The 13,468-nt window shown below is 53.9% G+C and overlaps 1 protein-coding gene across 2 annotated transcripts; it reads left to right on the top strand.

Annotated features, from left to right (window-relative positions):
• The first annotated feature begins 988 nt into the window (after positions 1-988).
• On the top strand, positions 989-8,716 carry DMBX1 (diencephalon/mesencephalon homeobox 1). Of its 2 annotated transcripts, none has more exons than XM_033229329.1 (4): positions 989-1,150; positions 4,981-5,159; positions 5,440-5,788; positions 6,536-8,716. In XM_033229329.1, the coding sequence occupies exons 1-4, from the start codon at positions 997-999 to the stop codon at positions 6,985-6,987; spliced, it is 1,134 nt and encodes a 377-aa protein (XP_033085220.1). In that variant the 5' UTR covers positions 989-996; the 3' UTR covers positions 6,988-8,716. The 2 variants fall into 2 exon arrangements, with proteins under 2 accessions (XP_033085220.1, XP_033085219.1); XM_033229328.1 differs by having other exon boundaries at positions 994-1,148; positions 4,964-5,159; positions 6,536-6,987.
• Positions 8,717-13,468: the final 4,752 nt, after the last annotated feature.

The raw sequence follows: 13,468 nt of genomic DNA, 5'->3' as shown, positions 1-13,468 counted from the left end.
GTTTGTGCAGGACCTTAGGGTTTATCTCATTTCTTTTTTTTTTTTTTGGAGACAGGGTCTCGCTCTGTTACCCAGGCTAGAGTGCAGTGGTGCGATCTCGGCTGCCTGCAACCTCCGCCTCCCAGGTTCAAGCGATTCTCCTGCCTCAGCCTCCCAAGTAGCTGGAATTACAGGAATGTGCCACCATGCCCAGCTAATTTTTGTATTTTTAGTAGAGACGAGGTTTCACCATGTTGGCCAGGCTGGTCTTGAACTCCTGACCTCAGGTGATCTGCCCACCTCGGCCTCCCAAAGTGTTGGGATTACAAGCATGAGCCACCGTGCCCGGCCCCGGGTTTCTCTCATTTCGAAGCAAATGCCTCAGTGGGGAATCTAGCTCTGGTCTTGGCCCCAAGTGGGCCTCAATGGGTATTGGTTGAATAAGTGATAAGGGTGTGACTGAATCAATGAAGGTAAAAATGAGTAAGTACCTGAGCAATTGAAAGAAGAGATGATTGCATGAAGTAGCAAATGAATTTGTAAATCACAGTGACTAACACTTTTGAGCACATACTATGATCCAGTCCTTTGTAAAGGCTTCTTGGAATCCTTGCAGCAACGCTGTGAGATAGGCACTATCATTAACCCCATGTTGCAGATAGAGAAACTGTGGGTCAGAGAAGTTAAGTGACATGCCCAAAGCCACAAAGCTCCTGAGTGGTGGAGTTGAGGTTTCAGCCTGCCCTGGGCAGTCTAACTCTAGAGCCCAGAGCCCTAAACCCACACTGGCCCTGCTGAGTGAATCAGTGAATGAGTGAGTGAATGAAGGAGTGGATGCAGGAACCTCCACACGGTAAGCCAGGGGCAAGACAGGCTCCTTTCCGATGGAGAGAGCTTCTGACCCATCAGAAGGTGGGCATTCAGGGTCTGGATTGGGGGTGGGTCTCCCCGAGGGCAGAGTCTGAAAGGCCTGCCTCATGTCCCCTCTCCGTCTTCCGTCTGTAGGCGAATGCCGCCATGCAGCACTACGGGGTGAACGGCTACTCGCTGCACGCCATGAACTCACTCAGCGCCATGTACAACCTGCACCAGCAGGCAGCCCAGCAGGCCCAGCACGCCCCCGACTACCGGCCTTCGGTGCATGCGCTTACATTGGCTGAGCGCCTGGCTGGTAAGAGCCCTGCGGACTGGACTGTGGGGACAGGACTGTGGGGGTTGGGGGAGGAGGCTCTGGAAGGCAAAGAGGAGAGAGAGCACTGGCCAAGCTTGTTCTAGGCAGGTCAAAAAGACTCAGGTCACTTAGCAACACAGAGAGATGTCAATTCAAAACTATGCGTGTATATCCAGAGCACCTTTTGTTTGCCAGCACTGTTCAGGGCGCTGGAGCTACCCTACGCTTTCAAATTCTCGTAACAGTCCTGTGAGGGAGGCATTCATTAGCCCTATCTCACAGAAGAAGAAATGAGGTAGGAGGGTAAGAGACTAGTCCAGAATATTATGGCTGGGAAGTAGCTGGAAGAGCCTGGAATGCTCAGGCAAGGAGAGTTCAGGCACAGGGATTGTAAATAACAGCTTCTACGTTCTGACATCAACTGTGAGTTAGGCACTGTGGGAGTCTCTCTCTTTCTGTGTGCATCAAATCATCCAATCCCCATGTGGAGAGGTTACTATTTCCATTTTATGGACAAGGAAACGGAGACTCAGAGAGGCTAAATCTGGGCCAAGTGGTGTTGGAACGTAACATGGCTAAAAATATGAGCTTTGGAGTCCTAGACTTGAAATCAGCATGGGACTTTCCCACTCAGCTCTCTTCTCTGAGCCTCAGTTTCTCCTTTTATAAAAAGGAGAAAATGGCCATGCCCATCCCCTAGGGTGGTTGGGAGGTGATTTGTGATAACATATGCAAAGTATTCAGCAGAGCCTGGTAGGTGCTCAGAGATCATTATTACCCAAAGCCTAAGGTAAGTACCCATATATGCCTATGAGACACCGGCAACCTGGTCCCCCCACACCTGGTTCTACTGACTGTTGCCTCTCGGTGGGCGAGAAAAGGATTCAGTGGGCCAGGCGCGGTGGCTCAAGCCTGTAATCCCAGCACTTTGGGAGGCTGAGACGGGCGGATCACGAGGTCAGGAGATCGAGACCATCCTGGCTAACATGGTGAAACCCCGTCTCTACTAAAAAATACAAAAAACTAGCCGGGCGTGGTGGCGGACGCCTGTAGTCCCAGCTGCTTGGGAGGCTGAGGCAGGAGAATGGCGTAAACCCAGGAGGCGGAGCTTGCAGTGAGCTGAGACCCGGCCACTGCACTCCAGCCTGGGCGGCAGAGCGAGACTCCGTCTCAAAAAAAAAAAAACAAAAAGAAAAGGATTCAGTGACATAGATGAGGAATTTGATTTCCTGGGAAGTGATGCCACCCAACCCATCCTGTCCCAGGCCCAGCCTTGAGCAGCTGGTAAACCCACATGGGCCCAGCCCTGTGCCAGGTAGGCCTCAGAAAACTTCAGGGAACTCCTAGGGAGAACGGGTGCCCATGACCCATGAGAGGGCACAACAGGAGGGTGTCCAGGGTCAAATGCGGGGGCAGCTCAGAGCAGCAGGATCAGCTGGGGTAGTCAGGGAGAGCTTTCTGAAGGCCACAGGGGCAGGAACCAGGCCTCAAAAAGGCCAACATGAGCAAAGGCACAGAAATGGGATGGGATCTCCACCTGGGTAGCAGCACTGGCCTGGCAGGGAGGGCATGGCCAGTCTTACTTCTTTTGACACTGCCAGGCCTCTGGGCAGAACTCAGTGGATAAGTTTCTCCCAACCAGTGTGGAGGCATTAGTTCCTAGTGTGGGGATGTTGGATACAGTCCTGTGCACAACCTCGTGGTGACATCAGCTCCTGACAGTATTCCAGGACCCAAGGACCAGAGCACAGAGAGGTGTCAGGGACAGGGGCTCATGTCCGCTGGTGGAGGCAGAGGAACTGGGGTGTTCAGCCCACCCCCCAACTCTCTAATTCTTAAGAAGGAAGGACATGAACTCCAGGTGAGCCTTTGTATGGAGGCCTTGCCTTCCAGCAGAGGCTCTGCCCACGGTTTAGAGAGCCTGGCTTCCCTGTGACACCTACACCCCTACCACCATCCCCGCCACCCTTGCAGTCCCTGGAGCCAGCAGTAGGATGCTGAGTTGTTGTTCCTCCCCCAATCAGGGTGGGGCTGACAGAGCAGTCCCCACTCCTTCCCCTGCCCCAGGATGACCAGCATGAGCTCAGGGCTGAGTCAGGCCTAGGATTAAGTTCCGTCTGAGAGGGGTTCAGGACTCCCTTTTTAAACTGAAGAAGAAGTATCTCAAAGTCTGGGGCTTCCTGGATACCCAGTTGCCTCTTCCTATTTTTTTTTTTTTTTTTATCTTTTTGGGATGGAATTTCTTTTTTTTTTTTTTTTTTGTTGTTGTTGTTGTTGTTGAGACGGAGTCTCGCTCTGTCGCCCAGGCTGGAGTGCAATGGCTGGATCTCAGCTCGCTGCAAGCTCCGCCTCCCGGGTTTATGCCATTCTCCTGCCTCAGCCTCCCAAGTAGCTACGACTACAGGCACCTGCCACCTCGCCCGGCTAGTTTTTTGTATTTTTTTAGTAGAGAAGGATGGAGTTTCGATCTTGTTGCCCAGGCTGAAGTGCAATGGTGCCATCTTGGATCACTGCAAACTCCACCTCCCGGGTTCAAGTGATTCTCCTGCCTCAGCCTCCCGAGTAGCTGGGAGGCCCACCACCACGCCCAGCTAATTTTTTGTATTTTTGGTAGAAAGACAGTGTTTCACCATGTTGGCCACGCTGGTCTCAAACTCCTGACCTCGGGTGATCCACCTGCCCAAAGTGCTGGGATTATAGGCGTGAGCCACTGTACCAGGCTGCCTCTTCCTATTTAGGGTGTTGTGGATGACTTCTCATTCCTTGGAGGGCAGGGGAAGGATTCTGGCGTCCCTTGGCAGAGGCTGAGATTACTCAAGTTCCCTTCAGCACAGACAGGGCAGGATCCACTTATGACATGATGGGAGGCAGTGAGGAGAGAGGTTACTGTCTATCTTCCAGGGGCTAGTCAAGCGAAATGGCTGAAGGCTAGACCCCAGGATGGAGGCTAGACCCTGGCCCTATGCAGACACCTATCCTGGGTGGTTATCATGTTACCAGACATATGGACAGGACGATGGAATGGATGGTCCATAGTCCTGTCTCCCCTCCAAGCCCACAGTGATTGGAACCTGGTCTCTTTGTCCTTCTGTCTTTGGGGACGCAGCCACAAGGGTCAAGACTGAGGGCAACAAGCCTTACCTGAGATGTGAGCCCTGACGCCCCTGCCCTCCCTGCTCTGCTCTTACCCCCTAGCCAAGGTCTCTGTTCAGGAAACAGAAGAGCAGGAGCCTCAGTCCCTGCCATCAGAGACTCTAGGCCAGTTGGGATGAGGAGGTTTACAAGCAGAGGACAGAGAATCAAGTGCTGGTAAATTCTGTCTGCCTAGTCAGTCCTCCCTTGACTAGACCTTGAGATGGGTACCAGCCCAGCCTGGCTTCTCATGGGCAGGGACCAGTACTCTGATGCTAAAGAAGTCTTAGTATTCAGAATCTAAGGGCTATAGGGTCTTAGAACTCTTGTGATATGGACTTACAGATTATTAGCATCATGGAGTCTCAAAATACACTCATAGTATCCATCTTAGGGCAATACCCACCTACCACTCCCAATGCCAAATAACGAAGACCCCCCTCAATCATGCCTGACAGCCATTTGTGGAGTTGAGTTAGACTTCTGTGGTCCTGAGAGTGCATAATGGGGTGGAGAGACCTTGAAAGCCCACAGCCACATGGAGAGGGGATGGGTGATTTCTAAGGGCAAGGGACCAAGGCCAGCTCTGGCAGCAGCCTGGGTGTCCACAGTGGGTCAGAGCAGGATAAGATTCAAAGCTATTTCCCATAATTAAATGGGCCCCCTCTCCTTGCCCTCCAACGGCTGTACATTTCAAGACATCATCTTGGAGGCCCGTTATGGTTCCCAGCACCGCAAACAACGTCGCAGCCGCACAGCGTTCACAGCTCAGCAGCTCGAGGCCCTGGAAAAGACCTTCCAGAAGACGCACTACCCAGATGTGGTGATGCGTGAGAGGCTGGCCATGTGCACCAACCTGCCTGAGGCCCGGGTGCAGGTAAGGCCCAACTCTCCTAACTAGGCCTTGCAGACAAACACCAGCCCATCAATCTGGCCCCTTGTCCAGGAGCCAGCATGTCATCCCTGTGCCAAGGTGCAACTGATCTCTCCATCAAAGCCTTCAGTGATAGGAGGGGAGTTTGGGAAGGGACGGAAGGTGTGTGTTCCCTAGAGGGGTGGGGGGATGTTATCACACACATCCTCTCCCAGAGCACCCTGCTCCACACCAACCCTACTTCTTTCTTGCCCACCTTGGACTGCTCCTTTCCTGTCCTCAGGTGTGGTTCAAGAACCGCCGGGCCAAGTTCCGGAAGAAGCAGCGTAGCCTGCAGAAGGAACAGCTCCAGAAGCAGAAGGAGGCTGAGGGCTCCCATGGGGAAGACAAGGCAGAGGCCCCCACTCCGGATACCCAGCTGGACGCTGACCAGCCCCCACGCCTGCCTGGCAGCGACCCCCCTGCTGAGCTTCACCTGAGTCTGTCTGAGCAGTCAGCCAGTGAGTCAGCCCCCGAGGATCAGCTGGACCGTGAGGAGGACCCCCGGGCAGGGGCTGAGGACCCCAAAACTGAGAAGAGCCCTGGGGCTGAGAGCAAGGGGCTGGGCTGCAAGAGGGGCAGCCCCAAGGCAGGTGAGGTCTGAGGGATGCCATGGGAGGGCTGGGGTCTGGGGTCCCTGAGCATGTGGAGCCAGTCAGAGGCGAGTAATCAACTGCCCCTGAGGGGCATGGCCCATCAGAAGGGACTAACCACAGCAGGCCTGGGCCAGGTCTTCACCCTTTAGTTGCAGAGCCGTGGGAAGGTCCAGGGGATTCTGAGGGACAGGCTGGGTAGCAGGGGAGGGATACGGCGGGAGCTCAGGGCAAAAATTTTTTATCAACCATTTGGAAGTATTCCAATATTTTAACAACCAATCGGATGTCCTGGTGCACACCATATTAGTACCAGAGATTCCCACGTGCAGCAGAGACTCCGGGCACATTTCTCAAGGAACAGAGCTCTGGCATGAGGCATATCTCAAACACAAACCCTAAGTCCAGCAGGGAGGGTACAGGGGCTGTGAGCTGAAAGTTGGAGTGAAGGAATGGGAGCTCTGGGCAGCGTGGGGGAGGGGGAAGTTACAGCTCTTGACAGGAAAAAGAGACAGACATGGGGGCCTTGGCAGGGTCCCTGGAGCTTTCCCAGGAAGCCCGGGTCCCTTTCTCCTAGGATTCTGACCCTTGCTTCAGGGGATGCCCTGACTGAGATGGGATGGATGTGGTTTCAGCTGAAGCCTGTCTTGTCTGTAGTGCCAAGGGGGTGAGAAGGCTGAGTGCACCTCTCCTGGCAGACCAATGCCCTTGTCCTGAGGGCTTTGTTCTTGGGTTCTCTGCTTGCAGATTCCCCAGGCAGCCTGACCATCACTCCTGCGGCCCCAGGGGGTGGCCTCCTGGGCCCCTCCCACTCCTATTCCTCGTCCCCGCTGAGCCTCTTCCGTCTGCAGGAGCAATTCCGCCAGCACATGGCGGCCACCAACAACCTGGTGCACTACTCATCCTTCGAAGTAGGGGGTCCGGCCCCTGCTGCTGCCGCGGCAGCTGCTGCTGTGCCCTACCTGGGCGTCAACATGGCCCCGCTGGGCTCACTGCACTGCCAGTCCTACTACCAGTCCCTGTCAGCAGCCGCTGCTGCCCACCAGGGTGTGTGGGGGTCCCCTCTGCTGCCTGCACCCCCAGCAGGCCTGGCTCCTGCATCAGCTACCCTGAACAGTAAAACCACAAGCATCGAGAACCTGCGGCTCCGGGCCAAGCAGCACGCGGCCTCCCTGGGACTCGATACGCTGCCCAACTGACTGTCTGGCCTCCAACCCAGCCAGGGGTCTTAGGTGTCCCCTCTAGCCCTGTCGTTATCCCTAGGTGGCTCTCGAGGAGTTAACTCCATGAGCACAGGGAATCCTAGGGCCTGGTGTCCTGTTCCCTGCTCTGCTTCCCCAGCCTGAGGTGAAGCCCACACCTACACACCCTCTGCATGGCCCTGCCTGGACCCCATGAAGGCCGGATAGGGAGGAGGTCAGGGGCTGGGGTGCCCCAAGCTTCCCTCGGGAAAGTGAGAGGCTCTCCCTGGCTAGACCCCCATCTCAATACCGCCTCCTCCCTTTTCTCCCTCCCCTTCTGCCCCTTAGTAAGTCTATGTGTGGAATGTGAGATATAAATATAAATATATAAAGCTATATTTTCAGGCACCTGCCTGCCCCAAGCCCCCTGCCCCACTCCCATCTCTTCTTCCCTGCCACCCCTCCCTGCGGCCTCCGCGGCTTACTCCAGCCATACCTTCTCTTTCTCCTCTCTCCTTCCTTCTTCCCTTGATCTCCCTCTTTCTGTCTCTGTCCTGGTCCCTGCCCCCGTCTCAGCCCAGCCTCTGTATTCTCCACCCTTGGTCTTTCTCCCTGTCTCTCCTGCTGCCCCTGGTTTCTTCCTTTGGTGCTGGCAGTGTTGGTATCGTCAGTTCTTGAGCTATATTTTGTTTGGGGTTGTGGCTGGTTTTGGTTTTAGTAATTTTGCTGCTTCCCGTTGCTCTCCTTCTATTCCCTCCCTTCTGCCCTGCCTGCCTGTCTCCTCCCTGCACCTGCGGCCTCTCTGGGAAGCTGTTCCTTTCCATGCCAAATAGAAGCAACAAGGCCCTAGCTGGAGACCCTGGGGATCTGGAACTGCAGGCAGGAGGTAGCACTGGCTGCCACTCCCACCCTTGCCCAGGCTGGCATCTAGAAGGTGTCATGAATTACTTTCTCTTCTGTCTTCTCAGTTTTGATGTCCTCATCCCCAAGATGAAGGAGGCAGTAGTCAGGCTGAGAAGGCAGTAGAATGGCCAGCATTCCTGCCTGTAAGTCCTCCAAAGACAGAGGCCTGGTGTCGGAGTTCAGCCAGGACTGACCACAGGGCTCTAGAGCTCTCTTTGGTGAGGCTTCCCTGGTTGGTGAGCGGCAGCAGGGGAAGAGGCGCTCTCAGAGACAGCAGGACTGGTGCTCCTCTCCCACAAGCCCAGCCTCCACGTTCAGCAGGTACTGTGCATGGCAGGAGTACGGCTGACCAGGAGTGAAGGTTGAACTCTGCTCCTGAGCACAGTGCATGCAAAGCATTTAGCAACACATAGGCTCAGGCTTCTGTAGGCTTCCTGTCCCAGAGCCGATTATGGAAGTAAGGGCTTCTCTCCAACTAGTCACTGGAATGGAAAACTGTGTTACTGTTCATAGCCGGGAAACCCAGCTCAGCAAACTCCCTTTCAAAGCTGTGTGACCGGCTGGGCACAGTGGCTCACACCTGTCATCCCAGCACTTTGGGAGGCCGAGGCAGGCAATCACCTGAGGTCAGGAGCTCAAGACCAGCCTGGCCAACATGTGAAACTAATAATAATACACAAATTAGCCGGGCCTGGTGGCACGTGCCTGTAATCCCAGCTACTTGGGAGGCTGAGGTGGGAGGATTGCTAGAACCTGGGAGGTGGAGGTTGTAGTGAGCTGAGGTCATACCACTGCCCTCTAGCCTGGGCAACAGAGTGAGACTCCATCTCAAAAAAAAAAAAAAAATGCTGTGTGACTTTGGGCAAGCATGTAGCCTTTCTGGGTCTGTTTCCCTGTCTGGGTTAGATGGCCTGTAAGGTCCTAGCCAGCTCTACATTCTGCATTTTTGCTCACAACCTTGCAGGACAGAAGTTTTTAGGTAAATTGACAACAACAGAAGGTTCTCACAAGCACAATGTATGAAGTAGGAAGTTACCATTGCCTTGCTGTGGAGCAAGGGGTGTTATACACACAAGCCTTTCTGTAGACACTGCCTCAGTTTCCCCATAAGCATAATGGGTCCCCTCTAGTTCAGACAATCTGGATTTGATCTGGAGTTCCAGTGCCAGACTCTGGGGTCACCACATTTTCATACCTTTGCATGGTCTCAGGGCCTCTGGGCAGTGGGAGGGGATGGCTTAGACAGATTCTGTTGGTGTCCTGGTAGGATTGGTTTGCAGAGAAGTCAGTGCTCATCACCCTTGAGGGGGTCAGCCTAGGCTGGGGCAGATGGAGTAGGCTTTGCACAGGAAAAAAAGTGAGGGAGATGGTAGTCCAGGCCAGGAGAACCGTTTGAACAAAGCAACAGAGATGAGACTCAGTAGACCATGGGAAGGGGGTGGCTGACTTCATGAGAGGTGGGGCTAAGGAGCCTGGAATCCAGGTTAAAGACCTCACCTACATGTGGCAAGCAGCAAGACAGGCAGTTGAGGGTTTCCAAATCCTCAGGTGTCTTACTGGGGTCTGGAGTTTGGAAGAGGAATCCACCAGCCATGAGGGCATCAGAGGAGAGACTTAGGCAGCGCTGTGGGAGGTTGGCAGATTCCAGGAGTGACAGAGGAGGTTTTTGGTTTGGGAGGGGTTCTGTGGCCAATGGCCCATCAACTGTTCTCTGGGATTAGCCCCAGGAAATTCCGTTTCTAAAACAAAAAATAATCATCTGGATAGGTATGGGAAGCTTCCTAGCTGCTTTTAGGCCAAAGCTTTTTGTCAGTTCCTGGGTACAAATGATTGTCAGTAGGCCTTGGAATCCAACAGCCCTAGATATCACTGCCTCCTCCAGGAAGCCTCCCCTGACCTCCTAAGGGGTGATGTTCTGTCATGGCCAGAGGCAGGCCCACCTTTGGAGCAGCCCAGTTTCCCTCAGATGTTTGTTAACACTTGTCCCATTCAATTGACCCAAATCTACAAACCCAGAGAAGGCAGGGAAGGTACCTGCAGTCCCTGCTCTCGGAGGGATCGCAAGTTTAGGGCACCAGCCTTGGGTACTGAAAGCAGCTAGAGAGCAAGAGGAGCGCACACCTGTGTCTCCTCCAAGCACACTGGTAAGCGGTACCGTGCGTCTCCTCCGAACACACTTGTAAGCGGCACTGTGCATCCCTTCTGGTGGGCAGAGGGTACAGGCCCACCACACCTGATACTGGAGCCCCTCCCAGTTCTGCTGGGCCAACCTGGCCCTGAAAGCCAGAGGCTCAAGCTCTGACTGTCCCTTCCAGAATGCCTCACGCCTGGCCTCTCCCTCCTGTCTGAGTCTCCCTTTTCCCTGCTTCCTCACTCCCCCAGAGCATGGTCCAGGGGCTTGGGTCCCCACCCCAACTCCAAGGCTGATGGGCTCTACAGACTGCTTTCCAAACCGGCTGTTTTGTGACCATTTGTGCTTAGAGGTTGTGCCAGCCCATGGCAAAAACACTGTGTACTGTATTTATTTATTCTGTTAGTTGAAAATAACAAGACTTAATTCACCCCTGCCTGTCCCCTCGCCTGCCCCCTGTGTAGTGCAGCATGACACTCTGTGTATCTGTCCTTCTGTCAGTCTTATTCCCTGTGATGTTGTGACCTGTTCTTTGTCTTGGCGAATAAAAGAGAACCCAGCAGCTCAGACCTCAGTCCATGTTCATTCCCAGAGATGCCTGCAGTAGCCTGAGCAGGCAGTGTCTCCAGGTCTGTTCACTGCCCCTCTGATGCCACGGCCAGTGGGGATGGAGGCAGACCTACTGCACTATTGGCCATTGTCACACTGACTGTGTAGCTCTCTCTGTGACCCTTACTAATCTGCAGCCAGGATGCCACTCTGGAGTGGCTGCAAGGGAGCAGATAATGGGGGAGGGTTCCATCTTCTCTAGGCTGTTTGGACCTCACCCAAACACAAGTGGCAGAGTAACCTGGGACATGGGACACCCGGGACAAGCAATGCCTGGGAGTATTCAGGGTAGCCTGGGAGATGGATGGGTCTGCAGGACAGAGAGGCAGGGGATTCTGAGGAAAACTGCAAGTAAGCCAGGGCCAAAGGGGAGTGCTAAGTAGAGACATTTGGATTTACAGCCAGAGCTGTTTTCCAGTGGAAAGGGCTCTGTCCTCAGAGGTGAGCAAGCAGAGGATGAAGAAGGGCTTTCTGCCACGGTGTGCTGTGGTGTGTCTGTGTTATTACAAGTCTAGCTGCAGGTCTGAGAACCTGTGCTGTGAATTCCTGTGTCTGCTTGCATCTGTGTGTGTATGAGCACATTCACCATGCTCAGGAGAGACAGCGCGAGATAGACGGCGAGACTGTACATACAGGCAATACGTGCAGAAAAAATGCACAGCCAGGAAGTTCTTGCTGTGAAACCCTGGTCCCTCCGGCTGCCTTTCAAGAAAAAGAAGACAAGAGATCTCTACTCAGTCGTGGCTGCTTTGGCTCCATCTTCTTCCCCGGTGCTCCAGAGTGCCTGTCCAGGGCCAAGAGCCAGAAGAGGTGGTGCACGCACCTGGTGGAGATTTGGGGGAGGTGACAGTCTCCTCTGTCTGTGAATTTCCTGGTAGGAGAACCCAGCAGGTCTGAATGTATGCAGGGAGCTATCTGCTAGGCTTCCCGGGTGGGGCCCTGACCTCCCCACTTCTCAGGTCCACCCCAGCAGACGCATTCCTCTCTCCCCAGCAGGCTGAGGATTAGGGCCGGAGCGTCTCCCTTTCACCTTGTCCCCTGCCTCCCTGGGAGGGGCTGAGAGATCAAATATCTGCCTCAAATCTCCCACTGCTCCCTCCCCTGGCCTGAGCCATTGACTGTCTCCTATGTACTTCAGCCCCAAGGGACACACCTTCCCTGGTGTAAAGGGCACCCTGGTAACACTGCAGTTCAAATCACTCATGCACTCAGCATATACAGAGCACCTGCTGTATGCCTATGCCTGTGCTGGGAGCTGGCTACACAGAAACAAGTAAGGAAAACAATATAACACAGGGTGAGATGGTGTTCAAAAAATGGAGGACTTGGGACAGGCGCAGTGGCTCACGCCTGTAATCCCAGCATTTTGGGAGGCCAAGGTGGGTCAGGAGTTCGAGACCAACCTAGCCAACAAGGCAAAACCCTGTCTCTACTAAAAATAACAAACATTAGCCAGGCGTGGTGGTGTGGGCCTGTAATCCCAGCTATTCGGCTACTCAGGAGGCTGCAGCATGAGAATTGCTTGAACCTGGGAGGCGGAGGTTGCAGTGAGCCACTCCACTACTGCACTCCAGCCTGGGCGACAGAGTAAGACTCTGTCTCAAAAAAAAAAAAAAAAAAAAAAAAGAATATCTGTTTGGGAGCACAGAAGAGGACCCCTAGCTCAGTCTAGGGAGATCAGAAAGGCCCCTTGGGAGGGAGACTTTTGACCTGAGTCTCATGGGTCGTGTTCACCAGGAAGTCAAAGAGAAGGGTGCCTGGGAGAGGCATAGCTCATAGAAAGCTGAAGGACTGAGCCAGCTTGCCAAAGCTCTGAGCCCTGAAAGAACAAGGGACCTGTCTGGGTGGGGCTTGAGGATGGTGGGGGTGGTGCCAGCCGGTGAGGATGAGGAGGGAAATAAGGACCTTGGACTCAAGACCAAGGGCCACGGCTGTGGGAGGCACTGGAAGCTATTCCCAGTGAGGGAGTGGGGTGATCAATGTGTATTTTAGTAACCCCCACTTTTGCTGCATGGTGGCTCATGAGAAGGAGCTGGGGGCAGGAGATCAGAGAGGAGGCCAGTATCTGTCATGTCCTGGCGAGAGGAGGGTGGCATCCATCTGGACTAGGAGAGGGAGTGGGGAGTAGGGGTCTGATTGATGAGAGATTTCGGAAGGAAAATAGCTGTGGTGATTTTAAGCAGGATGGGGAGGATCAAGGGTACTTTCGAGTCTCTGACCAGGCAGTAGGGTAGATGGATACCCCTACTCTGTTGGAGGGGAGTGAGTGTCCGAAAATGATCCTGAGCTCAGGGTAGTCTTGTTTGCCTTCGATTTACTCAAGGGAAGAGGTAGGGTCTGTCTCTGCTGCTGACACACTTTATCTGTGCCTGGCACCTTACACAGAAGAAGTCTCTTGGTTGGGCGTGGTGGCTCACTCCTGTAATCCCAGCACTTTGGGAGGCCGAGGTGGGCAGATCATGAGGTCAGGAGTTCGAGACCAGCCTGGCCAATATGATGAAACCCTGACTCTATTAAAAATACACAAATTAGCCAGGCATGGTGGCAGGCACCTGTATTTCCAGCTACTCGGGAGACTGAGGCAGAAGAATTGCTTGAACCCAGGAGGTGGAGGTTGCAGTGAGCTGAGATCCCACCACTGCACTCCAGCCTGGGCAACAGAGTAAGACTCTGTCTCAAAAAATAGTTAATAATATTAATAAAAAGAAGTCACTTAATCCTTACACAACTCTATGAGGTAGGTACTATTACTATCCTCATTTACAGATGGGAAAACTGAGGCACGGAGTGGTTAAATAACATGCCCAGGGCCACATAGCTAGTCACGGGCCAACCAAGGGATGAACCTGGCTGGCC

This window comes from Trachypithecus francoisi, unplaced genomic scaffold (genome assembly GCF_009764315.1).
Source record: "Trachypithecus francoisi isolate TF-2019V2 unplaced genomic scaffold, Tfra_2.0 Lachesis_group12, whole genome shotgun sequence".
NCBI lineage: Eukaryota > Metazoa > Chordata > Mammalia > Primates > Cercopithecidae > Trachypithecus > Trachypithecus francoisi.
This window is presented reverse-complemented; position numbering and strand designations above follow the sequence as displayed.